Source organism: Halictus rubicundus, chromosome 1 (assembly GCF_050948215.1).
Source record: "Halictus rubicundus isolate RS-2024b chromosome 1, iyHalRubi1_principal, whole genome shotgun sequence".
Classification (NCBI taxonomy): Eukaryota; Metazoa; Arthropoda; class Insecta; order Hymenoptera; family Halictidae; genus Halictus; species Halictus rubicundus.
The window spans coordinates 15,881,740-15,902,174 of record NC_135149.1 but is presented as its reverse complement, the minus strand read 5'-3'; the positions used below and the strand labels follow the sequence as shown (position 1 = coordinate 15,902,174).

At 52.7% G+C, this 20,435-nt stretch overlaps 2 protein-coding genes across 7 annotated transcripts; one reads left to right on the top strand and one right to left on the bottom strand.

The window, feature by feature from the left end:
- Positions 1 to 3,096: 3,096 nt before the first annotated feature.
- On the top strand, positions 3,097 to 15,258 carry LOC143355279 (uncharacterized). Its single transcript, XM_076789982.1, has 7 exons — positions 3,097 to 3,392; positions 4,813 to 5,025; positions 5,098 to 5,236; positions 10,041 to 10,167; positions 11,486 to 11,534; positions 11,597 to 11,776; positions 11,860 to 15,258. The coding sequence occupies exons 1-7, from the start codon at positions 3,097 to 3,099 to the stop codon at positions 14,567 to 14,569; spliced, it is 3,714 nt and encodes a 1,237-aa protein (XP_076646097.1). The 3' UTR covers positions 14,570 to 15,258.
- An 80-nt stretch (positions 15,259 to 15,338) lies between these two features.
- LOC143355316 (ATP-dependent RNA helicase DDX42) lies at positions 15,339 to 19,109 on the bottom strand. 6 transcript variants are annotated; one of them, XM_076790092.1, is made up of 10 exons: positions 18,998 to 19,109; positions 18,208 to 18,436; positions 17,878 to 18,150; positions 17,268 to 17,808; positions 16,924 to 17,152; positions 16,567 to 16,841; positions 16,327 to 16,477; positions 15,911 to 16,245; positions 15,709 to 15,837; positions 15,339 to 15,628 (listed from the first exon to the last, which is right to left on the bottom strand). In XM_076790092.1, exons 2-10 carry the CDS (start codon positions 18,420 to 18,422, stop codon positions 15,452 to 15,454), a joined length of 2,325 nt encoding a protein of 774 aa, XP_076646207.1. In that variant the 5' UTR covers positions 18,423 to 18,436; positions 18,998 to 19,109; the 3' UTR covers positions 15,339 to 15,451. The 6 variants fall into 6 exon arrangements, with proteins under 6 accessions (XP_076646207.1, XP_076646170.1, XP_076646164.1 ...); XM_076790055.1 differs by having other exon boundaries at positions 18,208 to 18,439; positions 18,886 to 19,104; XM_076790049.1 differs by having other exon boundaries at positions 18,886 to 19,104.
- Between the last annotated feature and the right edge of the window lie 1,326 nt (positions 19,110 to 20,435).

Below are 20,435 nucleotides of genomic sequence, written 5' to 3'. Positions count from 1 at the left end.
CCTCTCGCCGCGCCGCGCCGCGCCACGCCGCGGTCGTCGATTCTCGTCTTGACCTACGCGTTAATTAACGAATTGTCGTTGGAAAGCGCGATCGGCCTCGGCAAAAGCGAACAGCGTCCCACGGGCGCCGATTTACCAACTCCTAGGCGCCACGAATCGCTCTCGTCGATCGTTCCAACCAATTTCCCGATACAGGACTTCCTAGGACGCGACAAGATCTGTTTGCCTCGGACGACTCGAGGTCGATGGCTAGAGGAAGCTCCAATCAAGGGGCTTTCGAGGCTTTCGGAAAGAAAAATGGCCTAACGATGGTCCAAGATTAATGCCGCGAGACCATTTCGGACGCGAAATTTGCAAATTCTAACGATTCGCCGAGACAGTGGGCATTAATCGAGCACCGTGTATGGTCGTAACTCGGTTATTAGACGCGAGTCGGTTCGTTCCTATTGTGTCTAATTCTTGGATCGTAAATCGTGGGGAACTTGCACGTGCGTGCTGCGAGAGTCGTGCGTTACGAGCAACCAGTGCATCATACCCCCTCGCACATCATACCCTCCTTTATGGTAGTCGGTGATTTGCATTCTCCGCGGACGCTGGCTGGTGTGCGTGCCCCGTTGCTCGTTCGTTCTGCAAATAATACTCGGTTCGTGGACTCAACGAGTTTGCGAGCGATCGCGGACGAGGTCCCAGACGAGACACAAAACGAAACCAGCCGGACGCCGCGTGTGTCCGCGTCGTATCACCGACCATTGTTCTCGGCGCGTCGATCGAAAAGAAAAGCTCGCAGGCCAATATACTCGAGACGCGCGGTTCGGCCCGTTGGAATCCAATCACGATGAGATTCGTTTCAAAGTGAGACGTAAGGTCTCGATCGGCGCGGACGCGTCGGCGCATCCGGTCGAGGACGTTGCCGCAGAATAACGAGCCATCAAAGTCACCCGATGACGCGCGGATCGAATTTATTGCACCTGCCGGTAGTCCTATAAAGAGAAATCATTTGCCGCGTTGCGCACGAGAACGTCGAATCGACGTCGCGTCGGGTGGGTAATTGATTTCGATCGGCGAGGGAGAAAAGAGACGACCTCGCGCGCCGAGCCGAACCGAGCCGAGCCGAGCCGAGCCGACCGGTTCGCGATTCCCCGCATTTCCATCGGATCCTGTCGATCCGTGCGGGGATCGCTTTTGGATTTTTGCCCTTTTCTCGGGTCGCGTTAGCTAACGAGCGCCGCGGGAGAGAACGAGAGCCTGACGGGGTGCCGCAAAAAAGTGTTTGCGAATTCGTCATTGAAAGTAGACGAGAGCGACAGCGAATAAGCGAGCAATTATCCTTGGCACGATCCGACTCGAACACGTCGTTACTAATTGTCGGTACTAATTGCTTGTCACCGCTCTCGCCTCTCGCTACGTCGCGCCTGTCGCGCGTCGCGTCTCCTCGTGGATACTTGCACGTACGATTCTCCGCGCGACACCTGATACTCCGGGGATCGATCTTCCACGAATTCGTAATTCGCAATCGGCGATCCGCAGGTGCGCGCGAGACAGATCATTCTCGCCGCGTAATCGCCTCGCCGAGAGGCCTGACCGGTGCAAAATTCGCGTACGATAAATCATTTCTTCTCGCGAAGCGGATCGTGCATAGATTCCTTAGTATCTCTCTCTCTCTCTCTCCCTCTCTCGCTCTCTGTCTCTCTTTCTCTCCTCTCTTTCTAGAGGACTCGCTCTAATCGATTTCTCCTTAGAGACGACTCGATCAGGAAAGACCTTTGTGTTTCCTTTTGACGCAAGACCGAGCATCCTTGTCGTTTTTGCGGTCGGATCCGTAATAGCGTCGACGAGCGAACGCGGAATCTCTATTTTCCACGCGTGCACTTGTTAATCTTCGGACGCCGAGAACAGAACCGATTAGAGCGCAATCCGCGATCCGTTTCCACCGAAGCTTCGCTCGATCGCGCGACACACCTGGACACACGATGCAGCTTCGTACGTCGTTCGAATCGAGATCGACGCTTAGGCTGGTTTCCAAGAACCGATATAATCGGGCATGGAGATCTCGAAGGTAAAACCCCACGCGTCCATTAACATATTGGCGTTCATATCTGGTTCTATTACCGCGACGCGGGATATCTAATGGAACGGAGCGCGTCTGACTCTGTCGACGGTGTCCCTGATCCTTACGGGACAAACGGATGGTTTTGGCCCGGGTAAGGATGGCGCCGAAATGCTCTCGGCCGCAGCACCTACGGAGGAAACGTTGCTGTCGCTCGGACACGATACTCAATTGTTACAATTCACCGGCTTCGGCGGTCGTGCATCTATGCATCGATCATGGCGCGTTCTCGTGCCCCGACCGCATACCACCTACGTCCGAGATGCAGCGGTGTACGGCGTGCACGGCGTGCACCGCACCACCAGCGCCGTAAACACCGCTAAAAGCAGCTACAGCAGCTATAGCAACAACGAGACGACCGTGCTCGACTCGTGTCCACTCTCGGGGCCGAAGGAGTGGGATACGATCGAGCTCAGGAAGAGGAGAGGACCCCGCGACGAGACGCGACGAGACGCGACGGTGTTCCACGGGCTGGTGCTGGAGCTGGAGCTGGAGCTGAAGCTGTTGCCGGAGCTGGTGGAGGCGAGAGAGGCTGGGAACGAGCGAGAGCAAGGTGGACGCCAAGGAGAAAACGAGACGAACGGTAGCCTATGGTCCAGCGACTCCGCGGCAAGAAAGAAAAGAGGAGCGCGAGTTGAAACGGAGCCGAAGCGTGTGGACTCTCGGCGACTCGTGGCCAGTTTCAGTCGCGGCACTCGACCGTCAGGCTCGGCGCGGATCTCTCGAAAGAGCGGCGACCGCCTCGAGATGCGAACATCGTCGCCCGCATTTTCGACCGAGCGGACCGAACCGAGCAACAACGCGTTATTTCTCTGTCGGATAGACGGCTTCTGACGCGCGCGCGCGCGTGCGATACCTTCTCCGAGAATTTTGGCACCGATCGTCGTCCAGCGGAAACGGAAACGGGAACGGGTGCGCGAGGATCGATCGGCACGATATGACCGATCGCGTTCGCTGACAGCCACTCGATCGTCCAGACACAGCGAAACATGATCTACCAGCCGAACCACCAGACGCCGACGATGTCGTCCGCGAGGAAAACCTCTCCTCGTTCCCAGCGACGAAATCTCCAAGCTTCGTCGGGCAAGTGCGTGAACGCGAAGGCGAAGCGCGGTAACGACAGGACCGGGAACGAGGATCGGTGCAGGGGACGGTGCAGAGTGCAATGGAGCGAGAAACACGTGAAGGAGGGTCTGGTTCTGGTGCAGGAGTCGCAGCTCGCCAGGGTGGTCAAGACGGGTCCCATTTCGGAGCACTACGAGATCGACCCGAAGCCGTTCGCAAAGTAAGTCCTCGAGGACCGATAGATTAGTCTTATTCCTCTGCGCGCAGCGAGCCGTAATTCGCGAAATCAACTTTGCGCCGATACCGTAATGGAAGGTTCAATAACGACCCGACGATATCGTCTAGTGACAGCGCGCGCGCGCGCGTTGATAATCCCCGGTTCGGTGCTCGATATCAACGCCGTCGATTGCCGCTCTCGGTGCCTTTGCATCCTTAATGAAGCGGATTTGCTCGAGACAGGGGGAGTCGGATACAAAGACGTTCAGTTTTCAACTCGGCCGGCAAGCGGTCCACGGCGAGCGGCGAGCGGCGAGCAGCTCGACACACGGGTCCGCCTCCTTCCTGGTACAATCTCGTTCTCTCGGTTTCGCTTCGAATTTGCAATTTTCAGCCGGTCTTTTTGCTCGGGTGCTCGTTAGCGAGCACATTTACGGACCAAAAACGGCCGGAACCCGAAAGGCGTACGCGCCGTGCGAAACTCGCGGGTTTGCCGCTTCGACGAATGTTTATCCAATGAACGACAACTCGGATCGAGAGCGACGCCGGTTAATTGCTCGATGTCGCGGGGGCGGTAGGAAGGGGGGTCGATCAAAATGGCCAAGAACGACGCCAATAAATTTTCATAAATTATCCCGTGGACGGATCCGAGGCCTCGCGCGCGGTTTCGACGCGCTCCGATCCTCGTGGCAACAGCTGCGCAACCGTCTTCACCGTGCTTCATCCAATTTTTCGACGATCGGCCGCGTTTCCGCGATCGCTAGAATATCGTCGGATCGTTTCGCACCTACGGTTTGGTACCTACGGTGTATGTATGTACCTTGCGATTGGACGAGCGATAATTACTTTTATGCGCGCGAGGGTGAGGGACACCGGGCTCGTCCTCCGCTCTCCGCTTTCTGGCTCTGGTCGCCGATTCGACGATTCGAGTTAATTGCGCTCGCTATCGGATACTCTTTACGACTGCCTCGGTTATCTCGTTTCGTCCGTGAACGTTCAAAGGACGTCGACATCGACGCACCGCGCCGCGCCGGTAGTCGGGTTCGGCCAGGTCCCTCGACGATCGATTTTGATCTTTCGAGAACGACGAAGCAGCCTGGTGCTCGCGTGGGACGTTTGCGTAATAAACACTAGCGTCCGTACAACACGCGTAGGAAATACTCGAAGAGGCAAAAGCAAAGGCAAACGCGCGTAAAAACGGTCGCTTCGCGTTGCGGGCGTAGCCTTCGGAGGCGCCGCGGCGTCGACCTTGCCGAAGAGACGTTCGGAATCCTCCGCTACGATCGTAAAAATCACGCTGATGGTCAGCAAAATTTCGTGATTGCTTTCGTCTTTTATGCGTCCGCGTCGTGGCAATGGCCGCCGGCTTCGGCTTCGGCTGTGGCAATGACTGCGACTGAAAGCGGAAATATTCTTGTTCGCAGCGGACAATGGGCGAAAGTGTACCGGTGCAGATCGAGATCGACCGGCATCCTCTACGCGGCGAAATACTCGTCGAGAAACAGATTCAACGCGGACTGCAGCGCCGAGCTGAGACACGAGATCGCCCTGCTGTCCCTTTGCTCGCAATCGCCGCGCGTCGTTCGGCTGCACGATGTTTACGAGACGCCCAAGGAGATTATACTGGTGATGGAATAGTGAGTACACGACACGGTGGACTATCGACGGGCCGCGGGCTGACACGAAATCTCGGAATTGTAACGTTTCAGCGCACCCGGTGGAGATCTGCAGACGCTCATCGACGGCGATTTGGTGCCCCTCGAAGGTGACGTGGTGCACTTTGTCAGACAGCTAGTAGAAGGACTTGCCTACCTCCACGAGAGAAATATTGCCCATTTGGACATCAAGGTAAGTTCAACCCATAAAAGGTCGACGCAAACTTGCCGCGGTTCTCGTGTATCCGGATCCCGGAATCGACTCGGTCCGACGTAACGCGACGCGTCGCGTCGTCGCGCGGCAAATCCGAAAACGCTCAGCGCTTATTGTTAGTCGCATCGGTGCGGTGGTTCGCCAACGAGTCCAGTCAGTGAACCATCGCGAAAGAATTCGAGCACAATCGCCGCGATTCGAGTCGAATCGACTCGCGGTGGCCCGATACCATTCGCGTTACACGTCGCAGGTTACGCGTTACGCGTTACGCGGTGCGCGTAATTAACGCGGCCTTCTATGTAAGCGAAATCCTAGAAATCCACGAGTTTCAGCCGAGCTCCGAATACCTGGAGAACGGTCGTGTCTAAAAATAAATCGGCGCGATGACGAATCGGCTCCTTTTTCCGCATAAAGCTCGACGCGATCGCCGCGCGTTGAACCGATCGGTTTCGAGAGAGTTAGCCGCGAACAGATTTTCCACGCCTTCCGTGGATTTTTCGTTCGGTCCGAGGCGAGGACTGGCACGGAAATGCCCAACGTTCCGCGCCGCGCCGGTTCACGATTGCCGAGGAGGAGCTTTAATTGCGATCGTTCGCGGCCGGCCAAGGCGATTCCGCGATAAACATGCCCGACAAACAAATTGGAATTGCCTTTTACGTCTCGGCCGGACAAAGAAGAGATACGCTCGCTCGCGTTCGGGCCCACGGAGCTCGGATCTGCGAGGTTCGAGCACCTCCGGAAATCTCCGCGAAAAAAGTCTCGGACTCCTCTGGGAACGACTGGAAACCGCACGATACTCGCCTTCTGTTCTGCCTCGTTCTCGCGCAATTTATTGCGGCCTCCCGACACACGTGCACCATTTATTCCACCGATCGCGGAAACATAAACACCTTTTAACCGGAACGCGATGAGACGCGACACCGCGTCTCCGCGAAAAAACGCTTGGTACACGACGACTCGCCGCGTGTCGCCCGAGTAAGCCCGTGTCGCGTATTTTCAGCTTGTCGGTTCCCTCGCCTTGCCTCGCTTCGCGTCGCGTCGAGGCAACCGTCTTTTTTAACGGTCAACAACGACCGGTCTCTCGCTGTCTCGATGTTCTCGCGGAGCTTCTCGGGTCGATGATTTTTACGCCGAACTACGTCGTGAACGTAAAACATCGCGTCCGTTGTAATTAAGAGTTCCTCGGAGATTTCGTCGAACCACTCGTGGATTGATCGCGAGCCTCGTTACGATCTATTTTTTTTTTCCGCGCGGCCGAGGCCGCAACTATTCGATTCGCGGACAAAGCGGGTCTGAGCGTAGATAACGCGCGGTGCTATATAAATTTCAATTAAACGCGCGGAGACGCAAAGTCGATTGCTCGGCCCGATCAGGAAGAAGGAATGAACGACGGTTTATGTAGATGACCGTGACGGACGGCGACCGTCTCGACCGTCGACGACCAGCCAGGCGAATTCCGAGCCCAAGAACTCATCCGATTTCACGTCACGGATAAAAGGATTCCTTCTCGCGACATTCGCGAGAAATTCGCGAAAGGTCGACGAGCTATCCGCGACGAGGAAACATCCTTCGCCGAAGTCGTTCCGCAGCGCGTGCCGATTTTTCTCGGGAATGCGAACACTCCGTAAATCGTGTCGCACGCTCGATCTCCGCGCGGTTATTTATTTAGTCGGCCGTTTCGAATTCGATTGCCTCGCGACGCGCCTTCGCGATTCGGGACTCTCCGGCCTGTACGAGCGTAAATACCGATATAAACTGCGGGAACATGTTCGGCCGTCACCTTCCTCGGAACTTACGATCGGTAAAAAAAGAAGAAGAGGCGCGAACTCCGATTAAGAATCGGTCGAACGGAATCTTAAACCCGTCCCGCCGTAAATCCGTATCCGACGCGTATCTTCCTCGAGTCGAGTCGAGCCGCGTCGCGTCGCGTCGCGTCGCGTCGCGTCGCATCTCGTCGCATCCCGTCGATTTACTTTCGTTGGAGCCGCGAATTTGTCGTCGTCGAAACCGTTGTAAATCCGACACGCTCGAAGAGGTGTTCCTTTCCGGAGAATAAACCTGTCGCGTGTCGCCTTCGGCGGACAACGCGCGAGAGTCTTTCCAGAGGCTATCTCTCGCACGAATTCGGTTTTTGTAATCGAGAATCGAACAACCCGGCTCGGTGGAATCGTTGCGCGCACACCGTTCACGATACTTACATTATTCCCGCGCTCCATAAACACTCGACCACCGTATTTGGATATAGAGGGGCGAGTATCGGAGAGCGAGTCGGCGCGGGTTGCGGGACGCGAACCACTCCACGCGAGCCGAGAGTGTGTGCGCAGCGGCACCTCCCTTCGGCTTCGGCTTCGGCTTCGGCTCTGTGCTTCAGCTTCAGGCTTCGGCGGTGTCCATCGCCGCCGAATCGATGCGATTATCAGCATTGTCCGCCGTCGTCGCCGCGAGCCTTGCCGTGCTCCGCTTCCCAGAGCGGCGACCAACGGGCGCGCAGCGGACGCGTCTCGATTCGATTTCGAAACTCCGATGGAATCGGAAAAATAACCGCGTTCTCGGACGAGTGTCCAGGGTGGCAGAAAAAGAGAACGCGAGATGCAGTACCCCACGCTCGTCGCGGAGATACGACCACGCCCCGGCTTCGTCGGTGAATCACACCTGGTCTCCCTATCTCTGAGCTGAACGCTAGGTACCGACATAATACGTACACCCGACCGCCATAACTGGAGCAGCCGTTGATAACTCGCGAAATTCTCGCGAAAGAGAAAGGAAGGCATCGCCTTCGAGAAGCGTTCGGAAGCGTTCGAAGCTTCGTGGATCGTTCGTCGAACGGTGGGTCGACGAAACGCTAAACGCCTAAACGCTCGGTTTCGAAGGGAAACGCGGCGAGAGACGAAGAATAAAACGCGCTCGGGCAGCTCCCACGTCCCTCGCGCGAACAAGCAATCGCATTCTGGTCTACTCGAGATGCAGTTTGCACTCGATGAATCATTAGCTCTGTTCGCGTCCCCGTGGACACGAGCGGCCAACCTGTTCGCCGTAACTGGAGCACCTCTGGGTGTCTCGGCCGACATTTACTGAAATAGGAGGAGGAGGAGGAGGAGGAGGAGGAGGGGAAATTTAATGTAACGCCTCGGCTCTTAACGCACCGAGATAACGCGCCGCGCCGATCGAAGCAAACAAAAGTTTTGTCGAAAGTTTTCGCCCGAGAGAATCGTACCTAGGTAGTTTTGTTAGTTTCTCGTTTTTTCACGATGTAAACGGTCCGGTGGGGACGCAGCTTCCCGTAGCGTTACACGATGTTTCGGCCCACGCCGTTGTTTGGTCAGCGGGTCGAGTCCGTCGTCGGGTATCCGATCGCGTAGGATTCAACGATATCCTTCCGAGTCGTTTAGCCGCGATCGTGAATCGTTAGCCCATCGAAATAAAGAACGAGGACCGTTCGGCCGCGATTAGATCCGTCGTTGATTTCGCCCGTGTCCGACCCGCGCGTCATCCCATTCCCCTTCGCACGCCTAACATCTACCGATCAAACGCCTAACGCCTTAATGCCCAATGCCTAATCCGTCGCGACAGCTCTAATGGCTTCGGCGCGCGATGGCTCGCCCGCGCGGAACTGCGCGTCTCGCGGGTCTAACAAGCCAAGAATTATTTTTACGTCTTTTGTCATTATTTATCAGCCGCGCGGCGTCGCGCAGCGTGACGGGACTACCGAGAGAAACTTTGAATATTCAGATTCGCCCACGCGTCGATCTCCAAGGACCTCTCGGCGCTCGAGCCAGGAAGATTCTACCGGAGCGAATGCACTGTCGTTTCTTCGCTCCTCTTCTCTCCTCTTCCTCCGATCGGAATCGCTCGCGTATCGCGCCCGGTCCCGCGGACGATCGTTCCATCGCGAATTCGGGGCCCGAAGTCTCCTCGAGAGAGAGAGAGAGAGAGAGAGAGAGAGAGAGAGAGAGAGAGAGAGATCAAACGAAAGTACGTGATTCTTGTGCGTCGAATAAAACGCACGCCTGCACGTGTCCTTTGCCTAGAATCTAGAAAAACAATCCCGTTCGTCCGTATTGCAGGGAATAGCTGCGCAGCAAAGATCGCAACAAAGATCGCTCGCGCGCGCGTGTTCGCCGAGAAACTTAATCTTCTATTCTATTCCCCGTTCGCGCTCGAATTTATCGTAACAGCATCTGCCGTGTTTATGTAAATGGCCGCGATGTTTCTCCGGGACGAAGCGCGAATCCGGCGACGACAACACGCTGCTCGCGGATACACGACGCGATTTCAGTTTGCGCGTAAAACCACCGGCGAAACCGTAGACCGTGGACAGAGGCGATCCGGAAAGTCTCGAAGAGCGCGCGGCGACGCGATTCGCAGCGGGAATATTTATATCGGGCACGGAAACTTCGTAGAATCTGCGCGGACGACGACGCCAGGCGACTTAATAACGAGCTGTCGTGCACGACAAACGTTGTCTCGAGCGATCCACGGTCCTGTTTATAATTGAGATCCGTCCGACGTTGATCGGCCGCATAAAAATTCTTAACGACTCCAGTTTTCGTTCATTGCCAAAGGTAGCGTTACGCTATGCGGCCGCGTCACGTTGCCTCGAGAGTTCCGGTCGTTTGTATCTTATTTACGATCGAAATTCAATTAAACGAAGAAAAAAGCCGAGCCTTCGCCGAGCTCGATTAACGACTCAATTAATGGCCGCTAATTGCTGTCGGAAGGCGAGCGCTCGACGTGCTCGCGTATCGGGATCGCCGTTCGTTAATCGCAACTCTTCGCGTTCTAGCCGCAAAATCTAGTGATGATGGGCAGCTTCCCGGAGTGCGAGGTGAAGCTCTGCGACTTCGAGATCTCGAGGGTGGTCTTGGAGGGGACGGAGGTTCGCGAAATCCTCGGGACGCCGGATTACGTGGGTAAGAAGCCGCCTCTACTATCTTTCTTTCTTCTTCTCTTTCCTTTTTTCATACTGTTCCGGTGTATTCTTTATCCTTCTTACGAGTCTCTCCAGTCTCTCGCGACTTAATCGAGCGCCCGCGCGCGCTTCGAGCTCGACTCGAGCCCAACAAGAAAAGACGAAACGAAACACATGTCGGACAAACGACCCGCTTTTGTGTTCCGGCATACGCGCGAACCGAATCTCCGCTCTTCTGAAAAATATAAATTACCGCCGCGTCGCCGGTATCGGGATGATGTATCGCGCGCATTACTCCGTGCCGTGAACGCGCCTCTCTCGCGGACGTAAACAGGTGTGTCGGCACTTTGCTCTCCCGGTCGACGCTTAATCGCCACCGATCGATATCTCGCCGCGCTAATTGACGATCTCCCCTTCGGACCGAGTCCGCGAATATAATGGATATTAATTGACGCGTTAGCCTCATTGCGCGATGCGGTCCAGGTCGAGACGAAGCGGCCGGTAACGCTGGTAATAGCGGCGGCAGCAGCTTAATAAACCTACACGCATCGAGCATGAGCGCGGACTCGCGGCGGGCAGTTATTCGTCGATCGCGTCTCGGATCTCCTCGTTGTTCGCGCGAACAACAATGGAAAATGATAACGAGCGTGTGCTACTGTTATCGTCGAGAATCTTAATTTCCCGAATTGCAAACCGTCTATCGAAATTTCGATCGAGCCGCGTGCAAAGCTCGAATGCTCGGACTTTTACGAACCGTACCCGAGGCGAGGCGGCGAGTATGCTCCGCGAGGAACGCTCGCGATCGCTCGTAGAGGACTCGTAGGCTGCGCAGTTAACGATATAATTGATCAACGACATTATTCTCGCCGATCCTATCAATTCGTTGAATAATACAGCCGGCGCGCCGCGGCGCGGAGAGATCGTATCGTTAAATATGTTAATCGAGCGCGACGTTTTTCGTAACGAACCAGAACGTTTCTTGCGATCGTATCTCGGAGCCTCGACACTATCCCGTACCCGGCAGATAGCTCGTCGAGCTCGACTTTTGTCGCGACTTTGCGATAAATCCTTTGGAATCGAACTATGGCCGATCCGACGCGACGTCGCTCGGGGACTATCGTGTGTTCTCGCTTTCGATCATCGACGCCCACCGTACCATCAATTTTCGGTTTCCAAATAAAAATGACGTCGCCGGAGATGGCGTCACCGACCGAAACGAGGCCGTTCAACCGAACGGATAACCAAATGTTTTCGCGATCCTTGACGTTCGAGTCTAGGAGATGGACGGGGCCAAAGTACAAGAGTTGTTTGAATTTCAGCACCCGAGATTCTCCACTACGAACCGATCACGTTGGCCGCCGACATGTGGTAAGTGTATTCGAAAGAAAGCGAATCGAATTGGCCCGATCCGATCGACGCGATCGTTTCAGGTCCCTGGGCGTGACGACCTACGTTCTCCTAACGGGATTCTCTCCTTTCGGCGGCGAGACCGATCAAGAAACCTTTCAGAACATATCGTTGGGCGAGGTGGACTTCCCGGAGGAGCTGTTCGGGGATATTTCGGCGCAGGCGAAGGATTTCGTCGCGAAGCTTTTGGTGCTGGACCCAAGGTGAGCCTAATTCGTTCGACGCGTTCTCGCTCCTGGACGGACACGCGTCTATCGTTGATACGTCTATCCCCCGATCGTTCCAGTGCACGGATGGCGGCGAAACAATGCCTGCGTCACGAATGGTTGCGCGGCGCGCCCACGCAAGCGTCGCCGCATCTTCGGAGATACCTGTCGAAGTCGAGGGAGATCCTGCTGGAGCGCGTCGTCAGCCGAGAGAATCTGCGTCGGGCGGCGCTTTTGAGCCAGGCGAGCAGCCAAGCGAATCTGTCGTCGTCGAGCGACGCGCACGAGTCGAATCATTGCGATCAGAGCTTGCAGGACTGCCTGCTGAGTCAAAGCGAGATGTGCCTGAGTCACCGGCTGACCGGAAGCCGATCTAGTCTCGAGGGTAGCGAAGGTTTCCCGAGCCCGGCCGAATCGCGGACCAGCCTGAACTCCTCTAGGACCAACTTGAGCTGCGTCAGTCAGAGCTGTCTGCTGAACAAAGAGCAGACGCAAGGCTTGCTGAGTCGCGCACAGAGCCGGTCGCAGGCGAATCTGAATCACGGGCCGAGTCGAGGACTCCTGTCTAGAATACGAAGCCTGAATCGAATCCAATCGCAGGCGTGTTTGCTCAACGGAAACCCCTCGGCAACCTCGAACTCGTTGCAAACGCGAATGATAATCAACCCGGTGATCAGCCATTCCCGCGAGAAACTGTACGGGCTCAGATCGTTGTCCAAGTCCCAAGGGGTTTTGGATATATACAGAAGCCTCGAGTGTCTCAGACGAAGAAGGAAGAGCTACCAGCGCGCCAAGACCGAGGATATGCTGCCGATTTTCAAGCGTCTCGGCGCTGAAATCGACGCGTCCAATTCCTCGAACGCCTCGGACGCGTCGATCGCGACCGCTTGCGACGCGAACGATATCAAGGACTTGGCTGCCGACGACGACGACGACGGCGACGCGAACTCGACCGAACCGAGAATACTTCGCGACGACGACCACAACGAAAGCAAGAGAGCGCCCGATCCGGAGGCATCGGCCACGGCGAACGGTGCGATCGTCGACAAAATCATCGTCGACGGAGAGAACGACTCGTCGGCGATCGTGAAACACGAACCGAACGAGTCCGAGGAGAACTTCGACTCGCTAAAGTCCATCGAATCGGACACGCTCACCGAAGATTCCGACGAGAGCCCGGCGAATCGTAAACCGGAGCCGAGCTCGATCGCCGGCAGACATCCCTGTCATCGTCAACACTCCGACGCCTCGAGCCATTCGAACAATTCCGCGACGTCCGACGACAAAGAGGACCGATCGACAGAGTCCGAGACCGAGGAGCCAAAGTACACCGTGGCGCAGCTCGTTTCCGCGTTCAACAAGCACCAAGAGGTAGCCTCGAAGACCAGCTTGGAAGCGATCATGACCGAGAAGAGAATCAACGAGGTCACGTTCCCGACTGGGACCAAAGCTCTGAGGCTCTTTATCCCGGACATCGACATCACGGAAACCAAGATCGTTCGGAGGAAGACTAGTTACAAGCCGCGAAAGAATTGGGAAGAGCTCAGGAAGAAGGACGAGAAGAACGAGGGCTTGTTGAAGCGGTTCGATCGTGATTCGGGCAACGAGGACGACGAGGACGACGACGAGAACGACGTGGAGAACGACCAGGCTGCGGAGAAAACGAATGACAGCGCGAACACTACCACGACCACGAACGCTTCCGGCATACGGAGCAACGACGAAACGAAACCGATCGTTCGAGTTACGATAGAAAACAGCGTGAAGGAGGATACGTCGCTGGCCCAGGACCGATGGCCGATCTTACCGCCGATCGAGGTCAACGGCGACTCCATTTTTACGGACAACATGGACGTTCGGGACAACGTCGACATCAGGATCGACGAAAAGTACAAACGGTGCGTGAAGGGTGCTCGAATGAACGCGACGGGAACCACGGGGAAGTCCGAAGGAACGATTTCTGTGGATCGTCCGCTTCTCGGGACCTCGGCTTGTCAGAAGGAAAGACTGCCGAACTACATCTACCCGGAGATAACGTGCCAGGCTAAAGACGCGTCGCAGAACGCGACGACAATAAAGACGTCATCGGTAATCTCGAACGGGAAGAACGGTCGAAAGGCGCCGGTCGAGAAGGGTCGGTCGAGATCGACGTATAACGCGGAATGCGCGAACGTGAATCTAAAGGATATTCTGCAGAGGGTGGACAGCTTCCAGTACACGCCGAAAGAGAATCTGGAGAACTTGAGGAAGAGGACGTCGATCGCCAAGATAATCGTGAACGACAATTTAGCCTACGAGGGTCAGGAGGTGCCGGCCAGGAATACTTTTCGGGCTCGGAGCGAGCCGCCGACGAGCTTGTATCGCAAGGATGAAAACAATAGGACGAAGCTGGACGCGGCAGCCTCTATCGTGAGATCCTGTTCCGTGTCGAGCGACAGCAGCTGCCAGACACCTTGCAGCGTGCAGTCGGAGGTGAACTCGTCCTCGTGGGAGGAAGCGCAAACCTCGCCGACATCGACGCCGACCGTTCCTTCGGAGAGGGAAGATGCCGCTGGGAAGCTTCGAAAGAGGAACGACGGAAGAAGCAAACAATCCGCGGAGGACAAGAGGCTCTGGGGCAGAGTTTGCACGGGATCTTACAGCAGAGCGATGGAGAAGTTCAGCAAGAACAGCGACGGGCCGAATAAAACGGCGAAACCTGTCGAACGGAGTCAATCGAACGAAACTCGGCCCAGCGAGAAGACCAGAAGGAAAAGCAGTCCTGCCATGTCGCAATGCGTCAGCCCGTAAACGTAGAATTCCTCTGTACGAAGACTGAATCCAGAGTTTTCCCCCACCCTTCGCCGTTCGTCATAATCGCGGTGACTCGAGTCGCGCGCGGAAGAGAATAGCTGCGTCGTGCAATGCTTTGTCGTCTCGAGGGACCGGGAACAAGATAATCCGAGAGAACCGACATAACAATGAAAATGACACCGAACCGATCGCTCTCGAAGCCAGCGATACAATTATGAGAAAGACCGACGTGGATACCCGGTAGAGTCGCGATTCCTTTACGAGGATAATTGCAACGTGATTCACTCGGAGGAAACTGCGAGCTAAACGAACGAACGCGTACTTCGTTCCTTTTTCTTTTGTTTTCCATGGCGAAAACACACTTTCTATCCCGTTGTAACGAGACGCTATTAATCGATCGTGATCGATTCAGGAGGAACAAGAAAACGCGACGAGACTCGCATTCGAGAGAATTGCTCAGTCGCGAGATTATCTTCTTACGATAGAACTTTGCCTATACTAATTCTATCGCTCTATCGCTATCGGCATACAGGTAACGACGAAAGATTTAATCGCATTATTCCGTAGAACGTAGGACCTGATTAGAAGAACCGATCGTTTCATTCGTTTTAGAGTACGAATGACCGTTCAAACTTTTGTATCGAAGATATCTCAATAAAAAAAAAAACTCTTCTCGTTGACCATTACGCGTTATCGCCATATTGTGGATGGAAGAGTGTACTTACTTACAGAGGACGAGGTGTGACCATGCACGACAATACGGGAATTGGTAAAATTAAATTTTGTTATAATATAAAACAATTCGGCATCGTCGATTCTTAGCATATTATCGCAGTACAGCAGTATACACAAAATAATCGTAGTTCGACAGGCGTTCGATTATTCCCATCGACTCTTTCGTGCCCTTCTTCTCTCTCCTGCCGCGTTCGGAGCTTGGTTGTCCTGATTCCTTGATTGCTCCGTATTTGGTTTCGGCGGAACCGGGGGCGGTGGAGGCATTATCACAGAAGGAGGCGTAATGGTTTGTTCCCAAGTGTGATCCGACGATGCCCGGAACTGAAATCAGAGAGATTCGACCGTAGATCGAACATCTCCTCCTCCGTTCTCCTCGTTCTGTCACCGTTGTCAAAACTTACCTGAGAATTGTATTGACTGCGGAAGGCGGCTTTCATTGCAGACAACCGGTCGCTGCCAGGCCCGTGCCTTTCCAACTTTTTCACAACCTCGCTTATGTCTTTCGACGCCTGCGACGTAGAACTCCCGCTCTGAAATCGCACAAATAGATGGCAAACGTGACTCGGATTCAGAGAAAGGAGAAACGCCGCGACGAATAAATACCGAAGTTGGGGACGCGTCCGGTCGACCCCTGAATCCAAGTCCAGCCCCTCCGACGTTCAAACTCTTCCCTTTTCCACCCTTGAACCTAGACTTTCGGAACCAAGCACTCTGCATCGCCAGATCCATTAGACTCTTTGGCACCTCTTGATTCGCTCCCTCCAAGTTCCGAACCAAGTGACCAGCGAACTCTTTGTCCTTCTCCGTGACGAGGGTGTAAGCGGTACCCTTTTCACCCGCTCGCCCAGTTCTACCTATTCTGTGCGTGTGAGTGTCTATGTCTCGCGCGACGTCGTAATTCACGACCGTTTTGATATGTGGAATGTCCAAACCGCGGGCTACGGACAACGAATCGCATCGGTATACAACTATAGTATAAGTAAACACAATAAGAAAACACAACGCAACGATATAATTACCTGCGACATCGGTAGCGACCAACGTACTGACATCTTTCTTTTTGAAAGCCGTGATCACTTTGTTCCTTTCGATCTGATCCATGTCACCGTGGAGCAGTAGCACGTCAAATTCTTTTAACTTCAGATTGTTCGCGAGCTCTTCGGCGTTCAACTGTAAACACAAGATTAACGCTTAAACGCTTAAACGGTTTCGAAAGTTTCTGAAAGACAATGCCAACAACGACTAGATCGAGTTCGAACCTTTTTCGTCACGAAGATCAGCAGACTACCGGCACTCAGAAATTCGACCAAGTTTTGCAACAACCAGGACCATTTGCCGATCAGATTGTTGTTGAAGACTATCGCGTGCTGAGTGACGTCGGCGTTTGCTTCGCCGACGTCCCCTTGGACAATTCTAACAGGATCCGTTAAAACATCCCTCGCAAGCTTCTCTACCCTCTTTTTAAATGTTGCGCTGAACAACAACGTTTGCCTGTCTGGCCTAACGTGGTTGCAGATAGAACGCACCTGCGGCTCTGCAACGATAATCGTTTATAAAATATTCGAAATGACATTGTAGTTCGCACCGATTCCTACATTCGCTCTAGCGACCCTTACCGAAACCCATATCGAACATCCTGTCGGCTTCATCCAACACGAGGAACGTGACTCTGGTCAGATTCGTTGCCTTCATTTTAACTAAGTCTATCATTCTGCCTGGCGTGGCGACCACTATTTCCGCACCCCCTTCCAACGCTTTACTCTGTTCCCATTTGCTGCCACCCCCGTAGCAGCAGCACACTTGAATATTATATACTTTGCCAAACTTTCTCGCCTCTTGATAAATCTACGAGCAGCATATATACGCTAATGATGCGAATGGGTTAAAACGAAACGGGACGCGATACCGATTCCTTCAACATGGTCTACATGGACGTTCAACTATAGTGAACGAGCAGTACCTGTTGGGACAGCTCTCTCGTCGGAGCAAGAATCAGGCCGATGGGTCCGTCGCCGGCCTTTAGCTCACGCTGATCCATAATGTGAACCAACATGGGCCAAATGAATGCCGCTGTTTTACCGCTGCCAGTCTTCGCTATACCTATGATGTCCCTGCCACTAAGAGCAGCGGGGACAGCTTGAGCTTGAATGGGGGTGGGTTGGGTGTACTCGTTCTTTCTGATGGACTTAATTAACGCGTCGTCGAAACCAAAGTGTCCGAAACTGGTCACCGGATTCGGCGGAGAGGGTCCGGACACTTTGATCCCCAGAGTCTTTCTCAAGTCCTCGACCTGTTGCTTCTTCAAGCTAGCGATCTCCTCGTGAACGTTATAAAAGTTTTTCTCGAACGATTCGTATTGTATCTCGCTATGATCGACGGGCGGCAGGGGATCGATCTCCTTCTTTTTCGGCGGTGCGATCGGATTCCCATCCTCGTCGTACTCGATCTCCTGATCGGACTCCTCTTGTTGCAAACCCGCGGTCGGGTTCTCCTCCATGTACCTTTTCGCACAAATCCCGTGCGTTCGTTTCGGTGTGGCTGCGGACTCTACGTTAACGTACAGTACTTACCTGTAGTAACTCTCCTCGTCGTCCTCTCCATCTATGTCCGGTCTAAACCCTTTGGATTTGTCTTCTTTGCGCTCGTCCTCCGCGAGCTGTGCCTCGAAGGTATTCCTCTTCACCTCTGCGTCTATGCCAGCCATGAAAGCGTCCAACGGATCCTCCTCGCTATCGCTATCCTCCTTAGGCACGGATTTTTTCATCAGATCGTAAGTGGGAGATCCCGGGGCAGGGATATACTCCAAAGAGGATGTTGGAGGATCGTCGTCGTCTTCAAAGTATCTATAATGTATACGTACTTATAGCATGCATGCAAGGTAAGTCTTGCGCCTTACTTACTCTTCTTCCGTTTTACTGCGTTTCTTTGGCATGCCCCAACAAGCTGACAAGGCATTCTCTGTGATGGAATTCATGGTGTGATAGCCTTGCTTGCTCAGTGTCGAATTGGGAGGAGGAGGCGGTATATTCGAACCGCTTCTCTTGGTGCCAGTCATTTGGAAACCGGCAAAGCCAAAGCCTTTAGGCTTGTTACCTCCTCCACGGTGATAACTCATCTTTCTCTTATTATCTGCTAAAATAATTAGTTGCTATATTAACTGACCAGCTCACAGAGCTAATATTTCTCTATTTATTTCCACAAATGCTGGACGTTTGTTAGAAGCCTGTAGTCCCAATTGTTATCTAACGCATTGTTAACGATTTTCGTACTGCTATTACATTCACATATTTTTTAACAAATAGGCAAACAATGATTACATTTAACGACAGAAACGAATCTATTCTAGATATACTATTGCCATAATGTGCAAGAACAGACAACTTAGGCGTACACAAGAGCGGACCAACTAAAAATATGTACTTTTAGTGTTTGGGTCGATTAAAATAACAATTATAAACTATAAACTTTCACTATAACTTAGGCATCTATGTGATAGCGTTTTGACAGCGTTAAAACATAATTTTCAGTGACAAATGATTTATTGTTATTGTTGGAATTGAAAAGAAAGAGGTTAGTACCCCGTTTGAACGCACTAGTTCAACATATAGCTCGGATGCACGTATTTATCGCACTGAGACACTGTTCCGCATTTGCTCGGTATTTACGGTCAGCTGCATCAGATAGGTGTACCTTGCACAATACCGTTTAAGAATTCACATCAAAATGTAACTGCACATATCTCGGATATCGAACGATAAAATTCATTCTGCAACAACTAAATCGGTGCTGCTCCCTTTCGGACCAACGTATAATAAAACGAATAAGATCAGCGTTTCCTGGACACCCTATATATATTACGGCACAGACGAGGTATAGTAGTAGACCAATCACCATATGGGGTTTCGTGTCTCACACGAAACAACTCGTTTTCTTACGCCCTCTACGCTGATAAACGATAAATGTTGGAATTAGATCCACGAAAACGCAATCAAATCCGTACACATCCGTAGTAAAAATGGAGTATATGGAATATTCAGTTCTTGCTAATACTAATATTCACAAATAGTTTGAGTTGGATTTTTTCACTGTTTTCGTGTCACGGTTCACGAGTTGTGTAGTCAGGAAAATTATTAGAGCAACAATTTAAGCTCCACTCAACTTTACTTTGCGCGACTTCCTATTTAAGTTCCTGCGAGCATCTTCCGCGTTTAGTAGCTCTCACCTAATACTAACCAAGTAATATGATTCGAAATCTGTAGTAGTCTATGTATTTGATCAGATTTGATCGCGTTTCAGTAGGATCTGATCCAGGCTACATGTTCCGATCTACCGTGAGTGTGGGATCAGATCCAGGCTAAACGTTCCTCTCTGCCGTGGGTGTGGGATCTGATCCAGGCTAAATGTGGATGCAGGATCTGATCCAGGCTACATGTTTTGACCTACTAAGAAAACTGAAAACTCAGAAACAAAAAAAAACTCGAGAACCAATGATTCAAATTTAAGCACCTCTCTTTTTTTTAGGCACCTCCGAACTAACAACTGCTAAGAAAGCATCAATGTTCATATGCATTATGCACAGACCGCTGAAAACATAAATTGTGACAAATTTAGTGCACTAAAGAATAATCCAAGGATACAGGGATGTTCAGGGGTACTACAGATTAATTTTAAAATGTATGTTCCCGTGGGAATTTTTGGACTTTCGAAGGCGTAAGATGAAAGATCACACTTTTCTATAATTTGCGTTGAAAGAAAACTGCAAAACATGTTGAGAAATCGAAATATCCTGAATCCTGACAACGTTTTCCCAAAGCTGATGACGGTGTCTATTATTATAACTCCTCCGGAAACAGAGTCTTTGCGTTACAGTTTCATATGTATAAATATGTTTCGCAAGCTTAACGTTTTATTTAGGTAGAGTCGGCTGTTGTACTAGTGCATTTTTTACAATTCAGACCCGAAGACAGAAAAATATTCTATGCACAGAGAGGAGCATAGGAGCATAGGTGCTACTCTCTGCTATGCAATACCTATGGGGATCTTAAGTTTGTGGCGTTTTCCAGATCACCCTATGTATTCCCTAGAATAGCTCTACTTCTGAAAATCGTGGCGACCTAAATACAAATAT

What these genes read in the sequence shown, in the direction of transcription:
- LOC143355279 (XM_076789982.1), top strand. Translation starts at nt 3,097, where the DNA reads ATGATCTACCAGCCGAACCACCAGACGCCGACGATGTCGTCCGCGAGG. An exon ending in GACCCGAAGCCGTTCGCAAA is followed by an intron (nt 3,393 to 4,812) that starts GTAAGTCCTCGA and finishes TCTTGTTCGCAG; the next exon opens with CGGACAATGGGCGAAAGTGT. An exon ending in TTGCCCATTTGGACATCAAG is followed by an intron (nt 5,237 to 10,040) that starts GTAAGTTCAACC and finishes TTCGCGTTCTAG; the next exon opens with CCGCAAAATCTAGTGATGAT.
- LOC143355316 (XM_076790092.1), bottom strand. Translation starts at nt 18,422, where the DNA reads ATGAGTTATCACCGTGGAGGAGGTAACAAGCCTAAAGGCTTTGGCTTT. An exon ending in CGAGAGAGCTGTCCCAACAG is followed by an intron (nt 17,153 to 17,267) that starts GTACTGCTCGTT and finishes TGCTGCTCGTAG; the next exon opens with ATTTATCAAGAGGCGAGAAA. An exon ending in GGTCGCTACCGATGTCGCAG is followed by an intron (nt 16,246 to 16,326) that starts GTAATTATATCG and finishes CGTTGTCCGTAG; the next exon opens with CCCGCGGTTTGGACATTCCA.